Genomic DNA, 27,574 nt, shown 5'->3' with positions numbered 1-27,574 from the left:
TGAAGTGATACCGTACTGAAGAAGTCTAATGAATCATGTTGTATTCTACCACTCTGAAGTGATACCGTACTGAAGAAGTCTAATGAATCATATTGTTTTCTACCACTCTGAAGTGATACCGTACTGAAGAAGTCTAATGAATCATAGTGTTTTCTACCACTCTGAAGTGATACCGTACTGAAGAAGTCTAATGAATCATATTGTTTTCTACCACTCTGAAGTGATACCGTACTGAAGAAGTCTAATGAATCATAGTGTTTTCTACCACTCTGAAGTGATACCATACTGAAGAAGTCTAATGAATCATATTGTTTTCTACCACTCTGAAGTGATACCGTACTGAAGAAGTCTAATGAATCATATTGTTTTCTACCACTCTGAAGTGATACCGTACTGTACTCCATCGGTTTCCTGTTTTATTTCCTCTGTGAGTCATTGTCAGTCCCATAAAGTGGAGAAGGCTGTTTTGTAAGAGGATGTGAAATGCACTCTGCCTATCTGCTGTAATAGAAAACCCCATCAGTCCACACACGGTTAGAAACCCAGAGATGAAAAACAGGGATATCTCAAATGGAAAAAGCAAGCAAACAAATGAAGCGCTGCATATTGCAGCAGCGAGGAGCGAGGAGGAACGGAGGGGATGTCAGTGACACTTGCCGTTCGCATTAAAAACACAGCCAGCGCGCTGGATGAAATAGGCTAATACATCATGTTGGCACTCGAATTATAACACAATTGATCAGAGGACCCATCTGACCCGCGGGACTGAGTGTGTGTGTGTGTGTGTCTCTCCTCTCCTCTTTTCCTATCTCTCCACTCCTCTCTACTTCTTATTCTCCTCTTCACCGTCCCCTCCGTCCCTGTCCTGAATATCATCATCAAGGCCATGGGGTTCATCCCTTAAACTACCCTCCCTATTCATAGTCACTCTCAGACAGACACATCCACAGCAGAAAAACTGTCCCCATGACGCTGGTCAGACTGTGAATAAACACTGTTTGATTAATGGGGTTTGTCCCAAATGAGCACCCTGTTCCCTATGTAGAGCCTCATTGGCTCTGGTCAAAAGCAGTGCACTATATAGGGAATATGGTACTGTTTCAGATGCATCCCAGGCCTTGTGGATACAGTGGTCATTGGAAAACTGTTGAACTTTTTGTTGTTCGGACAAAACATTTTTTTTTTTGTTCAGGCAATTGGTGGTTTGAAAAATGGTTCTTTGTCTTGTAATTGTCTTTAGCTGAGAAGGAGGTTGATATGCTGTCTGTGTGTTGGGTTAAGTGTGTCTCTAAACCCACAACAGTAGTCCTGGGGTAGTTTCCCAAATGTCACCCTATTCCCTATTACAGTGTAATGGGCTCTGGTCAGAAGTAGTGCACTATGTTGGGCATAGGGTGCCATTTGGAACTGAACCCTGGATCCAACCATATAACACAGGCAGGCAGGCAGCTAGGCGTTGACAGTCTCTGACATATACAAACACAACCAGACCTAGTGAACTGGAGAAAATAGTTTCACTCCAAGAACCCATTAAAAGGACCGTATAGAGTGTTACACACGTCACAGACCGGCCAAATGGATTCTGTTTATGACGCACAAATATCAACTCTGTCTACCTTCAGATTAGCCTCACCTTGTTACTGTGGGAGCTGAGATGTCCATGGAAATGTAATGCTTGCATCTCAAATTGCACCCTATTCCCTATGTAGTGTACTACTTTTGACCAGGGCTCATTTGGGGAGTGGTCGAAAGTAGGGCACTATTTAGGGAATAGGGTACCATTTGGGTCGTGGTCATTATGATTGCAATTCTCACACCTGACAGACTTACGGTTGTAACTCAGCTTTGTACCCCTGAACAGCAGAGGAGCCTTTCTGGGAAACCTGTGATTTATTGTGAATTGCTACAATACATTGTGACAAGGTGAAAGTTGCACATGGCAGGTAAATCTTGAAGTCATGTACGAGATACACTACCGGTCAAAAGTTTTAGAACACCAACACATTCAAGGGTTTTTGTCACGTTCGTCGTATGGAGGAGACCAAGGCGCAGCGTGAATTGAATACATATTATATTTTAATGAAGACGGACACTAAACGAACGTGACGCTATACTACAAACAGTGCAGACACAGGCAACTAGACATAGACAATAACCCACGAAATACCCAAAGAAGATGGCTGCCTAAATATGGTTCCCAATCAGAGACAACGATAAACACTTGCCTCTAATTTAGAACCAATTTAGGCAACCATAGACATATAAAACATCTAGATGATAAACAACCCCATAAACCTACAAGACCCATAGACAGTACAAAAACACATTCATCACCCATGTCACACCCTGACCTAACCAAAACAATAAAGAAAACAAAGAATACTCAGGTCAGGGCGTGACAGTTTTTATTTATTTGTACTATTTTCTACATTGTAGAATAATAGTGAAGACATCACCACTATGAAATAACACATATGGAATCATGTAGTAACCAAAAAAAGTGTTAAATAAAATCAAAATATATTTTATATTTGAGTTTCTTCAAATAGCCACCCTTTACCTTGATGACAGCTTTGCACACTCTTGGCATTCTATTCAACCAGCTTGTTTAACTCTTTTTTGGGGTTACACTTTTTTTTGGTTCCTACATGATTCAATATGTGTTATTTCATAGTTTTGATGTCTTCACCCTTGAATGAGTAGGTGTTCTAAAACTTTTTGACTGTATATAGTGTATTTATTGACAAACAATTTCTTGAACAATGGTTTAAGGTGACTCAACCCTGAGATTTCACTCAAAATGGACATTACACCTTTACTGTTTATTACGGGCAATAGTTCTCATTGGTTGGCCCCGCTCACAGCCAATTGATAGGGTTGTGACTAGAGGGAGTACAGCTACGGACGGATTTCCTATTGAACTACCGCCAGAGTTTGGACCTGGGCTTTGAAGCCAGAGAATGAGTCAGAGTTGCATTTCACGGTTACTTTTACAACAGATAACTGTACACTTTGAGTTAATACAACGGACTACTGTTTATTTTAATGAGAGTGCTGAGGACTTGATACGCCTGCTATATTGTCCAACGACTGACTGTTAGGAGACAGCATTTACTCTCTGGATGATAGTTATACCACATTCGGCAAAGCACCACATCCAAGGATCCGTTATAGGACCCTTATACAGTATGCTTGCTTGATTTATGAAGCATGTATGTAGGTTTTGTATGAAAGATACTTCATTTAAAGTGTGACTGATAACACTGTGGTTTGTGTCAGTATGTTTAAAACATGGTGTTACAGACTGATAACACTGTGGTTTGTGTCAGTATGTTTAAAACACAGTGTTCCATCTCCTCTCCCCACAGCTCCACATGGCGATCAGTAAGACCACAGCCAGGGTGGTGGTTGACTGTAAGGTAGTGGGAGGAAAGCCCATCAACGCAGCGGGCAACATCAGTATAGACGGGCTGGAGGTACTGGGACGCATGGTACGATCCAGAGGGAAGAGAGACAACTCAGCTCCGGTAAGAATGATGGAGGAATCTACCACACATTGTTCTGCTTACACAGTATCACCATAAGGTGTTAATGTTTGTGTTTTTACAAAAGTTGAAAAGCCTGAAACGTTAAGACAAGAAACAAGCATAGTTTGCAGGATTTTATTTTCATTTAAACTACTCCAACCCTCAACCCTAAACCTAACTAGACATCTTCAACACACCTGCAAAGACAACCTCTAGATGTACAAGACATGTGACTTTCAAATCATGACATGGGGTATTTCTCAATATGCATACTACCGTGTTTCACACTCTCTCCTACTGCATTCTCAGAGGATCTTCGTTACTTCATATCTATCAGCTAGCTACGTATATGTGAAGCGTAATAATATAGCTAACCAGATAGTTTAACAGGAAAAAATGACTTCAAATAATGTTATGCAAGGTAGATGTCAATTCTTCGTGGCTAGCTAACAGTATTAGCTAACAGTATTAGCTAACAGTATTAGCTAACAGTAGTGGCTAACAGTAGTAGCTAACAGTATTAGCTAACAGTATTAGCTAACAGTAGTAGCTAACAGTAGTAGCTAACAGTAGTAGCTAGCCAAGCCAGTTAGCCCTATTGACTTGCTATGGGCTTGCGATCTACGCACACTACAGTGGGTATTGTAGGCAGGTATACATGCCAAAATGAACCCAGCATGTATGCATTATTAATGTATCAAGATAACATATTGTAGTCAGGCAACATGTGAGATGTGAATGGGCAACGTTTCATTCCGAAGTTGAAGTTTATTTTCTCCCATTCAAATAATGGCCGCCATTGATTTCAATAAATATTGCATAATTTCTTTACGTGGTTGCGTCATATTTCTGTGCCTACTTTCCATTGAAGCTTGCATCGATGCTTTAAAATATGTACAAACGTAGTACTGCATTCCACAAGCTTAATTTCACATACTTTGATTTAAACCCATACTCTGACTCTCCCATGCTCCAGTTTGCTCGGAGCACGGGGTGCGTGCTCGGAGAGCGGTAGTATTCATTTTGAGAAACACAGAGTGTCAGGCTCTGCATCATTCTCTGAGCTGGCTGTCCTATAGACCTACAGCTTTCAGTCACACACCATACAGCCTCTATAATACCCCAACAACACCCTACAGCCTCTATAATACCCCAATAACACCCTACAGTCTCTATAATACCATAACAACACCCTACAGCCTCTATAATACCACAACAACACCCTACAGCCTCTATAACACCACCCTACAGCCTCTATAATACCACAACAGCACCCTACAGTCTCTATAATACATTACATTTACATTACATTTAAGTCATTTAGCAGACGCTCTTATCCAGAGCGACTTACAAATTGGTGAATTCACCTTCTGACATCCAGTGGAACAGCCACTTTACAATAGTGCATCTAAATCATTTAAGGGGGGGGGGGTAATACCCCAATAGCACCCTACAGTCTCTATAATACCATAACAACACCATACAGCCTCTATAATACCACAACAACACCATACAGCCTCTATAATACCACAACAACACCATACAGCCTCTATAATACCACAACAACACCCTACAGCCTCTATAATACCCCAACAACACCATACAGCCTCTATAATACCACAACAACACCATACAGCCTCTATAATACCACAACAACACCATACAGCCTCTATAATACCACAACAACACCCTACAGCCTCTATAACACCATCCTACAGCCTCTATAATACCACAACAACACCCTACAGCTTCTATAATACCACAACACCCTACAGCTTCTATAATACCACAACACCCTACAGCTTCTATAATACCACAACACCATACAGCCTCTATAATACCCCAACAACACCCTACAGCCTCTATAATACCATAACAACACCATACAGCCTCTATAATACCACAACAACACCATACAGCCTCTATAATACCACAACAACACCCTACAGCCTCTATAACACCATCCTACAGCCTCTATAATACCTTAACAACACCCTACAGCTTCTATAACACCACAACACCCTACAGCTTCTATAATACCACAATACCATACAGCCTCTATAATACCCCAACAACACCCTACAGCCTCTATAATACCATAACAACACCATACAGCCTCTATAATACCCCAACAACACCATACAGCCTCTATAATACCCCAACAACACCATACAGCCTCTATAATACCCCAACAACACCATACAGCCTCTATAATACCCCAACAACACCATACAGCCTCTATAATACCCCAACAACACCCTACAGCCTCTATAATACCCCAACAACACCCTACAGCCTCTATAATACCACAACACCCTACAGTCTCTATAATACCACAACAACACCATACAGCCTCTATATTACCAGAACAACACCCTACAGCCTCTATTATACCACAACAACACCCTACATCCTCTATATTACCAGAACAACACCCTACAGCCTCTATTATACCACAACAACACCCTACATCCTCTATATTACCAGAACAACACCCTACAGCCTCTATTATACCACAACAACACCCTACAGGCTCTATAATACCACAACACCCTACAGCCTCTATAATACCACAACACCCTACAGCCTCTATAATACCACAACAACACCCTACAGCCTCTATAATACCACAACAACACCCTACGGCCTCTATAATACCACAACACCCTACAGCCTCTATAATACCACACCACCCTACAGCCTCTATTATACCACAACAACACCCTACGGCCTCTATAATACCACAACACCCTACAGCCTCTATAATACCACACCACCCTACAGCCTCTATTATACCACCACATCACCCTACGGCCTCTATAACAACAACCTACAGCCTCTATAACAACACCCTACAGCCTCTATAACAACACAACACCCTACATCCTCTATAACACCACCACAACACCCTACAGCCTCTATAACACCACCACACCACCATTCAGCCTCTATAATACCACCATACAGCCTCTATAACACCACCACACCACCATACAGCCTCTATAGCACCACCATACAGGCTCTATAACACCACCACACCACCCTACAGCCTCTATAACACCACCCTACAGCCTCTATAACACCACCATGCAGCCTCTACAGCACCACCACACCACCATACAGCCTCTATAACACCACCATACAGCCTCTACAACACCACCACACCACCATGCAGTCTCTATAACACCACAACACCATACAGCCTCTATAACACCACAACAACACTATACAGCCTCTATAACACCACCATGCAGCCTCTACAGCACCACCACACCACCATACAGCCTCTATAACACCACCATACAGCCTCTACAACACCACCACACCACCATGCAGTCTCTATAACACCACAACACCATACAGCCTCTATAACACCACAACAACACCATACAGTCTCGATAACAACACCCTACAGCCTCTATAACACCACAACAACACCATACAGCCTCTATAACAACACCATACAGCCTCTATAACAACACCATACAGCCTCTATAACAACACCCTACATCCTCTATAACAACACCATACAGCCTCTATAACACCACAACAACACCCTACAGCCTCTATAACAACACCCTACAGCTTCTATAACACCACAACACCATACAGACTCTATAACAACACCCTACAGTCTCTATAACAACACCCTACAGCCTCTATAACACCACAACAACACCATACAGCCTCTATAACAACACCATACAGCCTCTATAACACCACAACAACACCCTACAGTCTCTATAACAACACCCTACAGCCTCTATAACACCACCATACATCCTCTATAACAACACCCTACAGCCTCTATAACACCACAACAACACCATACAGCCTCTATAACAACACCATACAGCCTCCATAACAACACCGTACAGTCTCTATAACAACACCCTACATCCTCTATAACACCACCATACATCCTCTATAACAACACCCTACAGCCTCTATAACACCACAACAACACCATACATCCTCTATAACAACACCATACATCCTCTATAACAACACCATACATCCTCTATAACAACACCATTACAGCCTCTATAATCCCACAACAACACAGTCCCGGTCCTCCTCACTGGGATCAATGTGACCCAAGATGTCAGGACAGGAAATAAGATGAGGAGCATTCTTTGTCAGATGCATAATAGTTGTGTGATGATTTCTGTGCAGCTCTGAGGGTAGATGAATGGACTGCTTTGCAACTATGTGAGAATGATTTATTTAATTCCTTCTGGAGACAGTCTGATGAAAAGAAAGTGCTTGAAACAGCATTTTAAGGGAATTGGTGGAAAGAAAGAAAGGTCCCCCGAGATGTTTGACAATTAATTCTCAGTTTATTGTCCTTTTAAAGTGGTGAGGCTTTCATATTTCCTCAGCAGTTTCATCTCATCGATGTGTAATTCCATAAGTAATACATTTAATTTATTTTAGCCTAGTGTTTATTAAAAGTGATTCACTCTCTCAGTGAACGTGCATTCCCACTGGGCACAGACGTCAATTCAACGTCTATTCCACATTGGTTCAATGTGATTTCATTGAAATGACGTGGGAACAACGTTGATTCAACCCGTGTGCCCAGTGGGTTGTGTGTATGTACATTTAAGTCATTCAGTTCACCATCATTGAGCAGACAGACAGTCACCATTACACAGCCTGTTGAGCAGATAGTCACCATTACACAGCCTGTTGAGCAGACAGACAGTCACCATTAAACAGCCTGTTGAGCAGACAGTCACCATTACACAGCCTGTTGAGCAGACAGAGTCACCATTAAACAGCCTGTTGAGCAGACAGTCACCATTAAACAGCCTGTTGAGCAGACAGAGTCACCATTACACACCCTGTTGAGCAGACAGTCACCATTACACAGCCTGTTGAGCAGACAGTCACCATTAAACAGCCTGTTGAGCAGACAGTCACCATTACACAGCCTGTTGAGCAGACAGAGTCACCATTACACAGCCTGTTGAGCAGACAGTCACCATTACACAGCCTGTTGAGCAGACAGTCACCATTACACAGCCTGTTGAGCAGACAGAGTCACCATTACACAGCCTGTTGAGCAGACAGAGTCACCATTACACAGCCTGTTGAGCAGATAGAGTCACCATTACACACCCTGTTGAGCAGACAGAGAGTCACCATTAAACAGCCTGTTGAGCAGATAGAGTCACCATTACACAGCCTGTTGAACACAGTCACCATTAAACAGCCTGTTGAGCAGACAGACACCATTAAACAGCCTGTTGAGCAGACAGTCACCATTAAACAGCCTGTTGAACACAGTCACCATTACACAGCCTGTTGAACACAGTCACCATTACACAGCCTGTTGAGCAGATAGTCACCATTAAACAGCCTGTTGAACACAGTCACCATTACACAGCCTGTTGAACACAGTCACCATTACACAGCCTGTTGAGCAGATAGAGTCACCATTAAACAGCCTGTTGAGCAGATAGTCACCATTAAACAGCCTGTTGAATAGACAGAGTCACCATTACACAGCCTGTTGAGCAGATAGAGTCACCATTAAACAGCCTGTTGAGCAGACAGACAGTCACCATTACACAGCCTGTTGAGCAGACAGACAGTCACCATTAAACAGCCTGTTGAGCAGACAGACAGTCACCATTACACAGCCTGTTGAGCAGACAGACAGTCACCATTACACAGCCTGTTGAGCAGATAGTCACCATTACACAGCCTGTTGAGCAGATAGTCACCATTACACAGCCTGTTGAGCAGATAGAGAGTCGTCATCATACCTCACAGACCACAGTGTAGACCACGGTGTAGAACACATGTAGAATACTGTGTAGAACATTTTGTAGACCACGTGTAGAACACTGTGTAGACCACGGTGTAGAACATTGTGTATAACACTGTAGACCACTGTGTAGAACACGGTGTAGACCACAGTGTAGAATACTGTGTAGAACATTTTGTAGACCACAGTGTAGAACATTTTGTAGACCACAGTGTAGAACACTGTAGACCACCGTGTAGAACACTGTGTAGAACACTGTGTAGACCACTGTGTAGACCACGGTGTAGACCACAGTGTAGACCACAGTGTAGAACACTGTGTAGAACATTGTGTAGAACACTGTGTAGAATACTGTGTAGAACACTGTGTAGACCACAGTGTAGAACACTGTGTGGGCCACAGTGTAGAGCATTGTGTAGACCACGGTGTAGAACATTGTGTAGACCATGGTGTAGAACATTGTGTAGACCATGGTGTAGAACATTGTGTATAACAATGTAGACCACAGTGTAGAACACTCTGTAGAACACTCTGTAGAACACTGTGTAGACCACTGTGTAGAACACTGTGTAGACCACTGTGTAGAACACTGTGTAGACCACAGTGTAGGATACTGTGTAGAACACTGTGTAGAACACTTTGTAGAACACTGTGTGGACCACGGTGTAGGCCACAGTGTAGAACACGGTGTGGACCACGTGTAGAACACTGTATACCGTAAGTGTGTTGCAATGTCATGCCAATATGAACTCTTTCTCTGTGTATTTGTTCTCTGTGTGTGTATAGTTCCAGATCCAGATGTTTGACATTATCTGCAGCACGTCCTGGGCCAGTCGAGACAAGTGCTGTGAGCTCCCTGGACTGGTAAGAACAACTGCCTTTGAACCAACCATTCAAACAATCAACAGACGAACAGACCAACAGACCAATAACCAACAGACCAATAACCAACAGACCAACAGTCAACAGACCAACAACCAACAGACCAATAACCAACAGACCAACAGTCAACAGACCAACAACCAACAGACCAATAACTAACAGACCAACAGTCAACAGACCAGCAGACCAACAACCAACAGACCAACAACCAGCAGACTAACCAACCATTTAAACGACCAACTATTTAAACGACCAACCATTTAAATGACCAACAGACCAACAACCAACAAACCAAACAACCATTTAAACAACCAACAGACCAACAACCAACCATTTAAATTACCAACCATTTAAATTACCAACCATTTAAATTACCAACCATTTAAACGACCAACCATTTAAACGACCAACAGACCAACAACCAACAGACCAACCAACCATTTAAACAACCGACCATTTAAATTACCAACCATTTAAATTACCAACCATTTAAACGACCAACAGACCAACAACCAACAGACCAACCAACCATTTAAACAACCAACCATTTAAACAACCAACCATTTAAACAACCAACCATTTAAACAACCAACCATTTAAACGACCAACCATTTAAACGACCAACAGACCAACCAACCATTTAAACAACCAACCATTTAAATTACCAACCATTTAAACAACCAACCATTTAAATAACCAACCATTTAAACAACCAGCCAGCTAATCAACCAGACAACCGTTAAGCCATTCAAACACCAAACAATTAGTCTCGGGAGCCATGCTTGAAGTCTGACGCTGTATGAAAGTCTGTTGAGAAAGAAACCAGGGTAGCCTAGTGGTTAGAGCGTTGGACTAGTAGCCGGAAGGTTGCAAGTTCAAACCCCCGAGCTGACAAGGTACAAATCTGTCGTTCTGCCCCTGAACAGGCAGTTAACCCACTGTTCCTAGGCCGTCATTGAAAATAAGAATTTGTTCTTAACTGACTTGCCTGGTTAAATAAAGGTAAAATAAAAAAATAATAAAAAAATAAAAAAATCCAACCCGCCAACTCTCATCCACTCCAAGAAGATGAATAACTGAGAGAGACTTCCATCCAACCCACCAACTATATTCCACTCCAAGAAGATGAATAACTGAGAGAAACTACCATCCAACCCAACCATCCAACCCACCAACTATAATCCACTCCAAGATAATGAATAACTGAGAGACTACCATCCAACCCACCAACTCTAATCCACTCCACAATGATGTATAACTGTACTCTCAAACCACTGTTCTTTCTCCTCTCTGTACTAAATCCCCATAGCCTGCAGGCAGGGTGTTGCTATGTGCTATATGTCAGACAGAACATAGCACCTTTTTTTTCTAAGAGTGTATCTAGAACCTAAAAAGGTTCTTCGGTTGTCCCCATAGGAGAACCCTTTGAATAAATATTTTTGGTTCTTGGTAGAACCCTTTCCACAAAGGATTTACCAGGTAGAACCCTTTTGGGTACCAGGTAGAATGGAACCCATAAGGGTTACACCTGGTCAGTCCTTTGTGGAAAGGGTTCCACCTGGAACCGAAAAGGGTTATGCTATGGGGACAGCAGTATCATGAGAGACATGACCAGGACTGACCTAGCTAGACCAGACAGTATCATGAGAGACATAACCAGGATTGACCTAGCTAGACCAGACAGTAACATGAGACATGACCAGGACTGACCTAGCTAGACCAGACAGTAACATGAGACATGAACAACACTGACCAGGACTGACCTAGCTAGACCAGACAGTATCATGAGAGACATAACCAGGATTGACCTAGCTAGACCAGACAGTAACATGAGACATGAACAACACTGACCAGGATTGACCTAGCTAGACCAGACAGTAACATGAGACATGACCAGGACTGACCTAGCTAGACCAGACAGTAACATGAGACATGAACAACACTGACCAGGACTGACCTAGCTAGACCAGACAGTATCATGAGAGACATAACCAGGATTGACCTAGCTAGACCAGACAGTAACATGAGACATGAACAACACTGACCAGGATTGACCTAGCTAGACCAGACAGTAACATGAGACATGAACAACACTGACCAGGACTGACCTAGCTAGACCAGACAATATCATGAGACATGAACAACACTGACCAGGACTGACCTAGCGAGACCAGACAGTATCATGAGAGACATGACCAGGACTGACCTAGCTAGACCAGACAATATCATGAGACATGAACAACACTGACCTAGCTAGACCAGACAGTATCATGAGACATAACCAGGACTGACCTAGCGAGACCAGACAGTAACATGAGAGACATGACCAGGACTGACCAAGCTAGACCAGACAGTATCATGAGAGACATGACCAGGACTGACCTAGCTAGACCAGACAGTATCATGAGAGACATGACCAGGACTGACCAAGCTAGACCAGACAGTATCATGAGAGACATGACCAACACTGACCTAGCTAGACCAGACAGTATCATGAGACATAACCAGGACTGACCTAGCGAGACCAGACAGTAACACGAGACATGACCAGGACTGACCTAGCTAGACCAGACAGTATCATGAGACATAACCAGGACTGACCTAGCTAGACCAGACAGTATCATGAGAGACATGACCAGGACTGACCTAGCTAGACCAGACAGTATCATGAGACATGACCAGGACTGACCTAGCTAGAAGTGTTAGATCAAAAAAATGTATTTTAATTTAACACGTTCGGCTTACTCCTCTCTCTCTCTGTCTCTCTCTCGCTCTCTCTCTGTGTCTCTCTCTCTCTCTGTCTCTCTCTCTCTCTCTCTCTCTCTCTGTCTCTCTCTCTTTCCCTCTCAATTCAATATTGGGGACTTTATTGGCATGAGAAACATATGTTAACATTGCAAAAGCAAGTGAAGTAGATATTATACATAAGTAAAATAAACAATAAAAATGAACCAGCAATATTACACACACAGAAGTTCCAAAACAATAAAGACATTACAAATGTCATATTATATATACAGTTGAAGTCGGAGTCACTAAAACTCGTTTTTCAACCACTACACAAATTTCTTCTTAACAATCTGGCGGTTAGGACATCTATTCAGGTCAGTCCTGGTCAGTCCTGGTCATGTCTCATGTTACTGTCTGGTCTAGCTAGGTCAGTCCTGGTCATGTCTCATGATACTGTCTGGTCTAGCTAGGTCAGTCCTGGTCATGTCTCTCATGATACTGTCTGGTCTAGCTAGGTCAGTCCTGGTTATGTCTCTCATGATACTGTCTGGTCTAGCTAGGTCAGTCCTGGTCATGTCTCATGATACTGTCTGGTCTAGCTAGGTCAGTCCTGGTCATGTCTCATGATACTGTCTGGTCTAGCTAGGTCAGTCCTGGTCATGTCTCTCATGTTACTGTCTGGTCTATCTAGGTCAGTGTTGTTCATGTCTCTCATGATACTGTCTGGTCTAGCTAGGTCAGTCCTGGTCATGTCTCATGATACTGTCTGGTCTAGCTAGGTCAGTCCTGGTCATGTCTCATGATACTGTCTGGTCTAGCTAGGTCAGTCCTGGTCATGTCTCTCATGATACTGTCTGGTCTAGCTAGGTCAGTCCTGGTTATGTCTCTCATGATACTGTCTGGTCTAGCTAGGTCAGTCCTGGTCATGTCTCATGATACTGTCTGGTCTAGCTAGGTCAGTCCTGGTCATGTCTCATGATACTGTCTGGTCTAGCTAGGTCAGTCCTGGTCATGTCTCTCATGTTACTGTCTGGTCTATCTAGGTCAGTGTTGTTCATGTCTCTCATGATACTGTCTGGTCTAGCTAGGTCAGTCCTGGTCATGTCTCATGATACTGTCTGGTCTAGCTAGGTCAGTCCTGGTCATGTCTCATGATACTGTCTGGTCTAGCTAGGTCAGTCCTGGTCATGTCTCATGTTACTGTCTGGTCTAGCTAGGTCAGTCCTGGTCATGTCTCTCATGATACTGTCTGGTCTAGCTAGGTCAGTCCTGGTCATGTCTCTCATGATACTGTCTGGTCTAGCTAGGTCAGTCCTGGTCATATCTCATGATACTGTCTGGTCTAGCTAGGTCAGTCCTGGTCATGTCTCATGTTACTGTCTGGTCTAGCTAGGTCAGTCCTGGTCATGTCTCTCATGATACTGTCTGGTCTAGCTTGGTCAGTCCTGGTCATGTCTCTCATGATACTGTCTGGTCTAGCTAGGTCAGTCCTGGTCATGTCTCATGATACTGTCTGGTCTAGCTTGGTCAGTCCTGGTCATGTCTCATGATACTGTCTGGTCTAGCTAGGTCAGTCCTGGTCATGTCTCTCATGATACTGTCTGGACATCTATTCACACAAGTCATTTTTCAACAATTGTTTACAGACAGATTACTTCACTTATAATTCAGTGTATCACAATTCCAGTGGGTCAGAAGTTTACATACACAAAATTGACTTTGCCTTTAAACAGCTTGGAAAATTCCCAAAAATTATGTCATGGCTTTAGAAGCTTCTGATAGGCTAATTGACATCATTTGAGTCAATTGTGTCAATTGGAGGTGTACCTGTGTACCTTTGAAGGCCTACCTTCAAACTCAGTGCCTTTTTGCTTGAAATCATGGGAAAATCAAAAGAAATCAGCCAAGACCTCAGAAAAACTATTGTAGACCTCCACAAGTCTGGTTCATCCTTGGGAGCAATTTCCAAACGCCTGAAGGTACCACGTTCATCTGTACAAACAATAGTACGCAAGTATAAACACCATGGGACCACGCAGCCATCATACCGCTCAGGAAGGAGACGCATTCTGTCTCCTGGAGATGAACGTACTTTGGTGCTAAAAGTGCAAATCAATCCCAGAACAACAGCAAAAGATCTTGTAAAGATGCAAAAGTATCTATATATCCACAGTAAAACGAGTCCTATATCAACATAACCTGAAAGGCCGCTTAGCAAGGAAGAAGCCACTGCTCCAAAACCGCCATAAAAAAGTCAGGCTATGGTTTGCAACTGCACATGGGGACAAAGATCGTACTTTTTGGAGAAATATCCTCTGGTCTGATGAAACAAAAATAGAACTGTTTGGCCATAATGACCATCGTTATGTTTGGAGGAAAAAGGGGGAGGCTTGCAAGCCGAAGAACACCATCCCAACTGTGAAGCATGGTGGTGGCAGCATCATGTTGTGGGGTTGCTTTACTGCAGGAGGGACTGGTGCAATTCACAAAATAGATAGCATCATGAGGATGGAAAATTATGTGGATATATTGAAGCAATATCTCAAGACATCAGTCAGGAAGTTAAAGCTTGGTCGCAAATGGGTCTTCCAAATGGACAATGGCCCCAAGCATACTTCCAAAGTTGTAGCAAAATGGCTTAAGGACAACAAAGGTATCGGTGTGGCCATCACAAAGCCCTGACCTCAATCCTATAGAAAAATTGTGTGCAGAACTGAAAAAGCGTGTGCGAGCAAGGAGGCCTACAAACCTGACTCAGTTACACCAGCTCTGTCAGGAGGATTGGGCCAGAATTCACCCAACTTATTGTGGGAAGCTTGTGGAAGGCTACCCGAATCGTTTGACCCAAGTTAAACAATTTGAAGGCGATGATACCAAATACTAATTGAGTGCATGTTAACTTCTGACCCACTGGGAATGTGATGAAAGAAATAAAAGCTGAAATAAATCATTCTCTCTACTATTATTCTGATATTTCCCATTCTTAAAATAAAGTGGTGATCCTAACTGACCTAAGACATGGGAATTTTTACTGGAATTTAATGTCAGGAATTGTGAAAAACTGAGTTTAAATGTGTATGGCTAAGGTGTATATAAACTTCCAACGTCAACTGTATATACAGCGTTGTAACTATGTACAAATGTTTCAAGTACAAAAGGCTTTTACAATGGTGCTTGTTCTTCACTGGTTGACCTTTCCTTGTGGGAACAGGTCACAAATCTCTCTCTCTCTCTCTCTCTCTCTCTCTCTGTCTCTCTGTCTCTCTCTCTCTGTCTATCTCTCTCTCTGTCTCTATCTCTCTCTCTCTGTCCCTCTCTATATCTCTCTCTCTCTGTCCGTCTCTCTCTCTCTCTGTCCGTCTCTCTCTCTCTCTCTGTCTGTCTCTCTCTTTAAACACTCCCAAAACCCCAAAGTCTTCAGGGAGAGGGTGGGAGAGAGATGGAGAGACTGTCTCTCTCTCTGTCTCTCTCTCTCTCTCTGTCTCTATATCTCTCTCTCTATATATATCTCTCTCTCTCTCTGTCAAGACATCCTAATGACACTTTGTTAGTAACAACTCTACAAAACACTCCCAAAACCCCAAAGTCTTCATACATTCTGCTGGAGAGGGAGAGGGTGGGAGAGAGATGGAGAGACAGAGAGGGGGAGAGGGTAGAGAGAGAGAGAGAGTGTCTTCATACATCTCTCTGTCTGTCTCTCTCTCTGTCTCTCTCTCTGTCTCTCTCTCTCTCTCTCTGTCTCTATATCTCTCTCTCTATATATATCTCTCTCTCTCTCTGTCAAGACATCCTAATGACACTTTGTTAGTAACAACTCTACAAAACACTCCCAAAACCCCATGCTAGGAGATACAGTCCTGTCCACCTCACAGACCGCTAGCCTGTATTTACTACCGGCCTCCCCGGCTCTTTCAAAGCACGTTTTATTATTGGAAAAGGAATAGAGTTAATGGTCTGACCCACAGACAATTGTTTTAATGATAACTGTGTTTCTAGCTAGCCGGGCCCAGGAGATAGATGTGATGTATGGTGCTGCTGCGAGGCCAGGAGAGACGAAGAGACTTTTCTCCTGTTGACAGACCGATGGAACAGGGGAGATAGCAACCTGAGGCCTCACAGCACTCCAGCCACAGACGTAACACTGGACAGAAGGAACTCACTGATAGAGGAACCTGGAAATTGAAAAACGTCCAACCAAGACATTTTAATCTCACCAGTAGAAATACAAAACTGTTTCTTTCTCGAACATTTACATAATATCGACAATTCTCACCAAGCTGAGCATTTACATAAATATCTCCCATTGGAACCAGTTAGCATTCTGTGACAATAGTTTTTGTTTTCTTTAATTCACAATGTTGTGTTCTGTCCTGTCATGAATCACAAATAGGAAATTGAATTGAGTTGCTGTACGTTCATGTGTGTTTTTTGTTTGTTGAATAGCCTCTGTTTGTCTGTTGTTTTCTGTTTGTCTGTTGTCTGTTGTTCTCCAGAGGCTGGAGGAGGACTGTCCTGCCATGCCCCATGCCTGCAGCTGTTCTCAGGACAGTAAAGGACCTCCCGGACCCACAGGACCTCCCGTAAAGTCCCACTACTGCCTTTATTTACTGTCTTAGGGAATAACACACCTTTTAACACCCTACAAAATCATCCTAGACAGAAAACAACACATTTAGAGACATCGTTTCTCCAGAGAGCTGTCAAGCAGGCAGGAAAAGAGACTCCAGGGGCCGACAGAAGGAAATCCAAACCAGCCATTCCAAACCAGATACCTGCCGCCCACCAAAAGTCATTTTGGTGAAACATTCCCGGTCTGGAGAGGGTCAATGTCACTTATTACTGTGGATGTGTCTCCACCACAAGTGGACATTGTTAGGGGAAGGACCCCAACAGAGAGAGTCTTCATACATTCTGCTGGAGAGGGAGAGGGTGGGAGAGAGATGGAGAGACAGAGAGGGGGAGAGGGTAGAGAGAGAGAGAGAGTCTTCATACATTCTGTGGGAGAGGGTGGGAGAGAGATGGAGAGACAGAGAGGGGGGAGAGTGTAGAGAGAGAGAGAGAGAGAGTCTTCATACATTCTGCTGGAGAGGGAGAGGGTGGGAGAGAGATGGAGAGGGGGAGAGGGTGGGAGAGAGATGGAGAGAGAGAGGGGGGGTAGAGAGAGAGGGTAGCGAGAGAGGGTAGAGGGTAGAGAGAGAGGGGGGGGTAGAGAGAGAGGGTAGCGAGAGAGGGTAGAGGGTAGAGAGAGAGAAACCGAGTTAGAGAGGAGAGAGGAGAGAGAGAGAGAGAGAGAGAGAGAGAGAGAGAGAGAGAGAGAGAGAGAGAGAGAGAGAGAGAGAGAGAGAGAGAGAGAGAAGTATGTAGAATGGTTAATCTCACTCCACGCAGAGGGTAGAGCCTGATATGACGACACTGCAGATAAATGAGCCATTTAGAAGGCGTCAGGTCAGGTGATGTTGTGTCAGATACTCAGCTCAGTATGTTGCCAAGGGGACAATAAAACAGGTTCCAGGGCCACTACAGTATGGGCCAACACTGTATCAACACACAGACATGTTTGAGAAAGTCATTATATGGATATTCATTTATCAAAGCAGATTAGTTCATCTCTCTGCTGTCTACACAGTTCCACATCCATATGGTGGAGCCTACAGGCAGACTTTAAAACCACAATGGAGGTAGATTTAATCTGAGGTTCCTCTATAAGCCAATCCTCCTTGTGTTTCTGTGATCGTTGGCTCTGATCACTGTTGACCTACTAAAACCGTTGTTATAACATTAAAGCTGGACTGGAGTTAAAAGTGTGGCTTTGTCACGACACAATACTCCTCGTCAGATGGACGAAGGTGTTGACCCAGTCAGATGTAGTAAATCTGTTCCTGCCCTTTAATTCTATTATTCTGTAGTGTGTCTTCAATCACTGATATTATTATAACCGACTGAGCGTGTGCAGGATGTTAATCAAATTTGAGCTTGTCCTGCCTCTGCTATCACAGCCTCCAGCCATAGGAACTATTAGTACCTGGCTCCATGTCCCCAGTCAGGGGTGCCATTAAGGCAAACACAGGAAGAGGAAGGAAGCCTTTGAGGCCAGATGGGACAATTACCTCCAGATGCCTTTCCCAGTCAGATGGACAGTTAGAGCAGAGTCAGGAGGGACAGGGAGGGACGGGTGTTAATGGTCTGAGGGGACAGGGATGTTTATGGTCTGATTCCCAGTCAGATGGACAGTATGGTTATAGTGGTGTTTATGGTCTGATTCCCAGTCAGATGGACAGTATGGTTATAGTGGTGTTAATGGTCTGATTCCCAGTCAGGTGGACAGTATGGTTATAGTGGTGTTTATGGTCTGATTCCCAGTCAGTGATTCCCAGTCAGGTGGACAGTATGGTTATAGTGGTGTTTATGGTCTGATTCCCAGTCAGGTGGACAGTATGGTGTTAATGGTCTGATTCCCAGTCAGATGGACAGTATGGTTATAGTGGTGTTTATGGTCTGATTCCCAGTCAGATGGACAGTATGGTTATAGTGGTGTTTATGGTGTTTAGTCAGATGGTCAGTATGGTGTTGTTTATGGTCTGATTCCCAGTCCAGTCAGATGGACAGTATGGTTATAGTGGTGTTTATGGTCTGATTCCCAGTCAGATGGACTGTATGGTGTTTATGGTCTGATTCCCAGTCAGATGGACAGTATGGTTATAGTGGTGTTTATGGTCTGATTCCCAGTCAGATGGACAGTATGGTTATAGTGGTGTTTATGGTCTGATTCCCAGTCAGATGGACTGATTCCCAGTCAGATGGACAGTATGGTTATAGTGGTGTTTATGGTCTGATTCCCAGTCAGATGGACAGTATGGTTATAGTGGTGTTTATGGTCTGATTCCCAGTCAGATGGACAGTATGGTTATAGTGGTGTTTATGGTCTGATTCCCAGTCAGATGGACAGTATGTGGTTATATTCCCAGTGGTGTTTATGGTGTTAATGGTCTGATTCCCAGTCAGATGGACAGTATGGTTATAGTGGTGTTTATGGTCTGATTCCCAGTCAGATGGACAGTATGGTTATAGTGGTGTTTATGGTCTGATTCCCAGTCAGATGGACAGTATGGTTATAGTGGTGTTAATGGTCTGATTCCCAGTCAGATGGACAGTATGGTTATAGTGGTGTTTATGGTCTGATTCCCAGTCAGGTGGACAGTATGGTTATAGTGGTGTTTATGGTCTGATTCCCAGTCAGGTGGACAGTATGGTTATAGTGGTGTTTATGGTCTGATTCCCAGTCAGGTGGACAGTATGGTTATAGTGGTGTTAATGGTCTGATTCCCAGTCAGATGGACAGTATGGTTATAGTGGTGTTAATGGTCTGATTCCCAGTCAGATGGACAGTATGGTTATAGTGGTGTTAATGGTCTGATTCCCAGTCAGATGGACTTATAGATGGTCTGATTCCCAGTCAGATGGACAGTATGGTTATAGTGGTGTTAATGGTCTGATTCCCAGTCAGATGGATAGTGGTGTTATGGTCTATTCCCAGTCAGGTATGGTTATAGTGGTGTTAATGGTCTGATTCCCAGTCAGATGGACAGTATGGTTATAGTGGTGTTAATGGTCTGATTCCCAGTCAGATGGACAGTATGGTTATAGTGGTGTTTATGGTCTGATTCCCAGTCAGATGGACAGTATGGTTATAGTGGTGTTAATGGTCTGATTCCCAGTCAGATGGACAGTATGGTTATAGTGGTGTTAATGGTCTGATTCCCAGTCAGATGGACAGTATGGTTATAGTGGTGTTTATGGTCTGATTCCCAGTCAGATGGACAGTATGGTTATAGTGGTGTTAATGGTCTGATTCCCAGGTGGACTATGGTTATAGTGGTGTTATGGTCTGATTCCCAGTCAGATGGACAGTATGGTTATAGTGGTGTTAATGGTCTGATTCCCAGTCAGATGGACAGTATGGTTATAGTGGTGTTTATGGTCTGATTCCCAGTCAGATGGACAGTATGGTTATAGTGGTGTTTATGGTCTGATTCCCAGTCAGATGGACAGTATGGTTATAGTGGTGTTTATGATTGATTCCCAGTCAGATGGACAGTATGGTTATAGTGGTGTTTATGGTCTGATTCCCAGTCAGATGGACAGTATGGTTATATGGTGTTTATGGTCTGATTCCCAGTCAGATGGACAGTATGGTTATAGTGGTGTTTATGGTCTGATTCCCAGTCAGATGGACAGTATGGTTATAGTGGTGTTTATGGTCTGATTCCCAGTCAGATGGACAGTATGGTTATAGTGGTGTTTATGGTCTGATTCCCAGTCAGTGGACAGTATGGTTATAGTGGTGTTTATGGTCTGATTCCCAGTCAGGTGGACAGTATGGTTATAGTGGTGTTTATGGTCTGATTCCCAGTCAGATGGACAGTATGGTTATAGTGGTGTTTATGGTCTGATTCCCAGTCAGATGGATTCCCAGTCAGGTGGACAGTATGGTTATAGTGGTGTTTATGGTCTGATTCCCAGTCAGATGGACAGTATGGTTATAGTGGTGTTTATGGTCTGATTCCCAGTCAGTGGACAGTATGGTTACAGTATGGTCTGATTCCCAGTCAGGTGGACAGTATGGTTATAGTGGTTTATGGTCTGATTCCCAGTCAGATGGACAGTCAGATGGACAGTATGGTTATAGTGGTGTTTATGTCAGATGATTGGTTATAGTGGTGTTTATGGTCTGATTCCAGTCAGATGGACAGTATGGTTATAGTGGTGTTTATGGTCTGATTCCCAGGTCTGATTCTGATTCCCAGTCAGGTGGACAGTATGGTTATAGTGGTGTTTATGGTCTGATTCCCAGTCAGATGGACAGTATGGTTATAGTGGTGTTTATGGTCTGATTCCCAGTCAGATGGACAGTATGGTTATAGTGGTGTTATGGTCTGATTCCCAGTCAGATGGACAGTATGGTTATAGTGGTGTTTATGGTCTGATTCCCAGTCAGATGGACAGTATGGTTATAGTGGTGTTTATGGTCTGATTCCCAGTCAGATGGACAGTATGGTTATAGTGGTGTTTATGGTCTGATTCCCAGTCAGATGGACAGTATGGTTATAGTGGTGTTAATGGTCTGATTCCCAGTCAGATGGACAGTATGGTTATAGTGGTGTTTATGGTCTGATTCCCAGTCAGATGGACAGTATGGTTATAGTGGTGTTTATGGTCTGATTCCCAGTCAGATGGACAGTATGGTTATAGTGGTGTTTATGGTCTGATTCCCAGTCAGATGGACAGTATGGTTATAGTGGTGTTTATGGTCTGATTCCCAGTCAGATGGACAGTATGGTTATAGTGGTGTTTATGGTCTGATTCCCAGTGGACAGATGGACTGAGTATGGTTATAGTGGTGTTTATGGTCTGATTCCCAGTCAGATGGACAGTATGGTTATAGTGGTGTTTATGGTCTGATTCCCAGTCAGATGGACTGATTCCCAGTCATGGTTATAGTGGTGTTTATGGTCTGATTCCCAGTCAGATGGACAGTATGGTTATAGTGGTGTTTATGGTCTGATTCCCAGTCAGATGGACAGTATGGTTATAGTGGTGTTAATGGTCTGATTCCCAGTCAGATGGACAGTATGGTTATAGTGGTGTTTATGGTCTGATTCCCAGTCAGATGGACAGTATGGTTATAGTGGTGTTTATGGTCTGATTCCCAGTCAGATGGACAGTATGGTTATAGTGGTGTTAGTGGTGTTTATGGTCTGATTCCCAGTCAGATGGACAGTATGGTTATAGTGGTGTTTATGGTCTGATTCCCAGTCAGATGGACAGTATGGTTATAGTGGTGTTTATGGTCTGATTCCCAGTCAGGTGGACAGTATGGTTATAGTGGTGTTTATGGTCTGATTCCCAGTCAGATGGACAGTATGGTTATAGTGGTGTTTATGGTCTGATTCCCAGTCAGATGGACAGTATGGTTATAGTGGTGTTATGGTCTGATTCCCAGTCAGATGGACAGTATGGTTATAGTGGTGTTTATGGTCTGATTCCCAGTCAGATGGACAGTATGGTTATAGTGGTGTTTATGGTCTGATTCCCAGTCAGATGGACAGTATGGTTATAGTGGTGTTTATGGTCTGATTCCCAGTCAGATGGACAGTATGGTTATAGTGGTGTTTATGGTCTGATTCCCAGTCAGATGGACAGTATGGTTATAGTGGTGTTTATGGTCTGATTCCCAGTCAGATGGACAGTATGGTTATAGTGGTGTTTATGGTCTGATTCCCAGTCAGATGGACAGTATGGTTATAGTGGTGTTTATGGTCTGATTCCCAGTCAGATGGACAGTATGGTTATAGTGGTGTTTATGGTCTGATTCCCAGTCAGGTGGACAGTATGGTTATAGTGGTGTTTATGGTCTGATTAGTGGTGTTTATGGTCTGATTCCCAGTCAGATGGACAGTATGGTTATAGTGGTGTTTTATGGTCTGATTCCCAGTCAGATGGATTCAGTATGGTTATAGTGGTGTTTATGGTCAGTATGGTTATAGTGGTGTTTATGGTCTGATTCCCAGTCAGATGGACAGTATGGTTATAGTGGTGTTTATGGTCTGATTCCCAGTCAGATGGACAGTATGGTTATAGTGGTGATTCCCAGTCAGATGGACAGTATGGTCTGATTCCCAGTCAGATGGACAGTATGGTTATAGTGGTGTTTATGGTCTGATTCCCAGTCAGATGGACAGTATGGTTATAGTGGTGTTTATGGTCTGATTCCCAGTCAGATGGACAGTATGGACAGTGGTGTTTATGGTCTGATTCCCAGTCAGGGACAGTATGGTTATAGTTGTTTATGGTCTGATTCCCAGTCAGATGGACAGTATGGTTATAGTGGTGTTTATGGTCTGATTCCCAGTCAGATGGACAGTATGGTTATAGTGGTGTTTATGGTCTGATTCCCAGTCAGATGGACAGTATGGTTATAGTGGTGTTTATGGTCTGATTCCCAGTCAGATGGACAGTATGGTTATAGTGGTGTTTATGGTCTGATTCCCAGTCAGATGGACAGTATGGTTATAGTGGTGTTTATGGTCTGATTCCCAGTCAGATGGACAGTATGGTTATAGTGGTGTTTATGGTCTGATTCCCAGTCAGATGGACAGTATGGTTATAGTGGTGTTTATGGTCTGATTCCCAGTCAGATGGACAGTATGGTTATAGTGGTGTTTATGGTCTGATTCCCAGTCAGATGGACAGTATGGTTATAGTGGTGTTTATGGTCTGATTCCCAGTCAGATGGACAGTATGGTTATAGTGGTGTTAATGGTCTGATTCCCAGTCAGATGGACAGTATGGTTATAGTGGTGTTTATGGTCTGATTCCCAGTCAGATGGACAGTATGGTTATAGTGGTGTTTATGGTCTGATTCCCAGTCAGATGGACAGTATGGTTATAGTGGTGTTAATGGTCTGATTCCCAGTCAGATGGACAGTATGGTTATAGTGGTGTTAATGGTCTGATTCCCAGTCAGATGGACAGTATGGTTATAGTGGTGTTAATGGTCTGATTCCCAGTCAGATGGACAGTATGGTTATAGTGGTGTTTATGGTCTGATTCCCAGTCAGATGGACAGTATGGTTATAGTGGTGTTTATGGTCTGATTCCCAGTCAGATGGACAGTATGGTTATAGTGGTGTTTATGGTCTGATTCCCAGTCAGATGGACAGTATGGTTATAGTGGTGTTTATGGTCTGATTCCCAGTCAGATGGACAGTATGGTTATAGTGGTGTTTATGGTCTGATTCCCAGTCAGATGGACAGTATGGTTATAGTGGTGTTTATGGTCTGATTCCCATAGTGGTCTGATTCCCAGTCAGATGGACAGTATGTGTTTAATGGTCTGATTCCCAGTCAGATGGTGTTGTTTATGGTCTGATTCCCAGTCAGATGGACAGTATGGTTATAGTGGTGTTAATGGTCTGATTCCCAGTCAGATGGACAGTATGGTTATAGTGGTGTTAATGGTCTGATTCCCAGTCTGATTCCCAGATGGACAGTATGGTTATAGTGGTGTTTATGGTCTGATTCCCAGTCAGATGGACAGTATGGTTATAGTGGTGTTTATGGTCTGATTCCCAGTCAGATGGACAGTATGGTTATAGTGGTGTTAATGGTCTGATTCCCAGTCAGATGGACAGTATGGTTATAGTGGTGTTTATGGTCTGATTCCCAGTCAGATGGACAGTATGGTTATAGTGGTGTTCCCAGTCATGGTCTGATTCCCAGTCAGATGGACAGTATGGTTATAGTGGTGTTTATGGTCTGATTCCCAGTCAGATGGACAGTATGGTTATAGTGGTGTTTATGGTCTGATTCCCAGTCAGATGGACAGTATGGTTATAGTGGTGTTTATGGTCTGATTCCCAGTCAGGTGGACAGTATGGTTATAGTGGTGTTTATGGTCTGATTCCCAGTCAGGTGGACAGTATGGTTATAGTGGTGTTTATGGTCTGATTCCCAGTCAGATGGACAGTATGGTTATAGTGGTGTTTATGGTCTGATTCCCAGTCAGATGGACAGTATGGTTATAGTGGTGTTTATGGTCTGATTCCCAGTCAGATGGACAGTATGGTTATAGTGGTGTTTATGGTCTGATTCCCAGTCAGATGGACAGTATGGTTATAGTGGTGTTCCCAGTCAGGTGGACAGTATGGTTATAGTGGTGTTTATGGTCTGATTCCCAGTCAGATGGACAGTATGGTTATAGTGGTGGTTATAGTTGGTCTGATTCCCAGTCAGATGGACAGTATGGTTATAGTGGTGTTTATGGTCTGATTCCCAGTCAGATGGACAGTATGGTTATAGTGGTGTTTATGGTCTGATTCCCAGTCAGATGGACAGTATGGTTATAGTGGTGTTTATGGTCTGATTCCCAGTCAGATGGACAGTATGGTTATAGTGGTGTTAATGGTCTGATTCCCAGTCAGATGGACAGTATGGTTATAGTGGTGTTAATGGTCTGATTCCCAGTCAGATGGACAGTATGGTTATAGTGGTGTTTATGGTCTGATTCCCAGTCAGATGGACAGTATGGTTATAGTGGTGTTAATGGTCTGATTCCCAGTCAGATGGACAGTATGGTTATAGTGGTGTTTATGGTCTGATTCCCAGTCAGATGGACAGTATGGTTATAGTGGTGTTATGGTCTGATTCCCAGTCAGATGGACAGTATGGTTATAGTGGTGTTTATGGTCTGATTCCCAGTCAGGTGGACAGTATGGTTATAGTGGTGTTTATGGTCTGATTCCCAGTCAGATGGACAGTATGGTTATTCCCAGTGGTGTTTGGTGTTTATGGTCTGATTCCCAGTCAGGTGGACAGTATTCCCAGTCAGATGGACAGTATGGTTATAGTGGTGTTTATGGTCTGATTCCCAGTCAGATGGACAGTATGGTTATAGTGGTGTTTATGGTCTGATTCCCAGTCAGATGGACAGTATGGTTATAGTGGTGTTTATGGTCTGATTCCCAGTCAGGTGGACAGTATGGTTATAGTGGTGTTTATGGTCTGATTCCCAGTCAGGTGGACAGTATGGTCAGGTTATAGTGGTGTTTATGGTCTGATTCCCAGTCAGATGGACAGTATGGTTATAGTGGTGTTTATGGTCTGATTCCCAGTCAGATGGACAGTATGGTTATAGTGGTGTTTATGGTCTGATTCCCAGTCAGATGGACAGTATGGTTATAGTGGTGTTTATGGTCTGATTCCCAGTCAGATGGACAGTATGGTTATAGTGGTGTTAATGGTCTGATTCCCAGTCAGATGGACAGTATGGTTATAGTGGTGTTTTTATGGTCTGATTCCCAGTCAGATGGACAGTATGGTTATAGTGGTGTTTATGGTCTGATTCCCAGTCAGATGGACAGTATGGTTATAGTGGTGTTAATGGTCTGATTCCCAGTCAGATGGACAGTATGGTTATAGTGGTGTTAATGGTCTGATTCCCAGTCAGATGGACAGTATGGTTATAGTGGTGTTAATGGTCTGATTCCCAGTCAGACAGTGGACTGATTCCCAGTATGGACAGTTATAGTGGTGTTTATGGTCTGATTCCCAGTCAGATGGACAGTATGGTTATAGTGGTGTTATGGTCTGATTCCCAGTCAGATGGACAGTATGGTTATAGTGGTGTTTATGGTCTGATTCCCAGTCAGATGGACAGTATGGTTATAGTGGTGTTTATGGTCTGATTCCCAGTCAGATGGACAGTATGGTTATAGTGGTGTTTATGGTCTGATTCCCAGTCAGATGGACAGTATGGTTATAGTGGTGTTTATGGTCTGATTCCCAGTCAGATGGACAGTATGGTTATAGTGGTGTTTATGGTCTGATTCCCAGTCAGATGGACAGTATGGTTATGGTCTGATTCCCAGTGGTGTTATATGGTCTGATTCCCAGTCAGATGGACAGTATGGTTATAGTGGTGTTCCCAGTCATGGTCTGATTCCCAGTCAGATGGACAGTATGGTTATAGTGGTGTTTATGGTCTGATTCCCAGTCAGGTGGACAGTATGGTTATAGTGGTGTTAATGGTCTGATTCCCAGTCAGATGGACAGTATGGTTATAGTGGTGTTTATGGTCTGATTCCCAGTCAGATGGACAGTA

The 27,574-nt window shown here is 43.3% G+C and overlaps 1 protein-coding gene across 1 annotated transcript in view; it reads left to right on the top strand.

Moving 5' to 3' along the window:
- Window positions 1–27,574, top strand: part of LOC135530113 (collagen alpha-1(XIV) chain-like) — a 151,077-nt gene that overhangs the window by 76,512 nt on the left and 46,991 nt on the right. Inside the window, exons 18-20 of the mRNA XM_064958500.1 lie at window positions 3,369–3,527; window positions 10,090–10,167; window positions 17,409–17,495. Coding sequence (XP_064814572.1) covers window positions 3,369–3,527; window positions 10,090–10,167; window positions 17,409–17,495 — 324 coding nt within the window. The remainder of the gene's footprint in view (window positions 1–3,368; window positions 3,528–10,089; window positions 10,168–17,408; window positions 17,496–27,574) is intronic.

This window comes from Oncorhynchus masou, unplaced genomic scaffold, assembly GCF_036934945.1.
Source record: "Oncorhynchus masou masou isolate Uvic2021 unplaced genomic scaffold, UVic_Omas_1.1 unplaced_scaffold_1258, whole genome shotgun sequence".
In the NCBI taxonomy this organism is placed as follows: domain Eukaryota; kingdom Metazoa; phylum Chordata; class Actinopteri; order Salmoniformes; family Salmonidae; genus Oncorhynchus; species Oncorhynchus masou.
The sequence above is the reverse complement of the archived record's forward strand: the minus strand, read 5'-3'. Positions and strand labels throughout refer to the sequence as shown.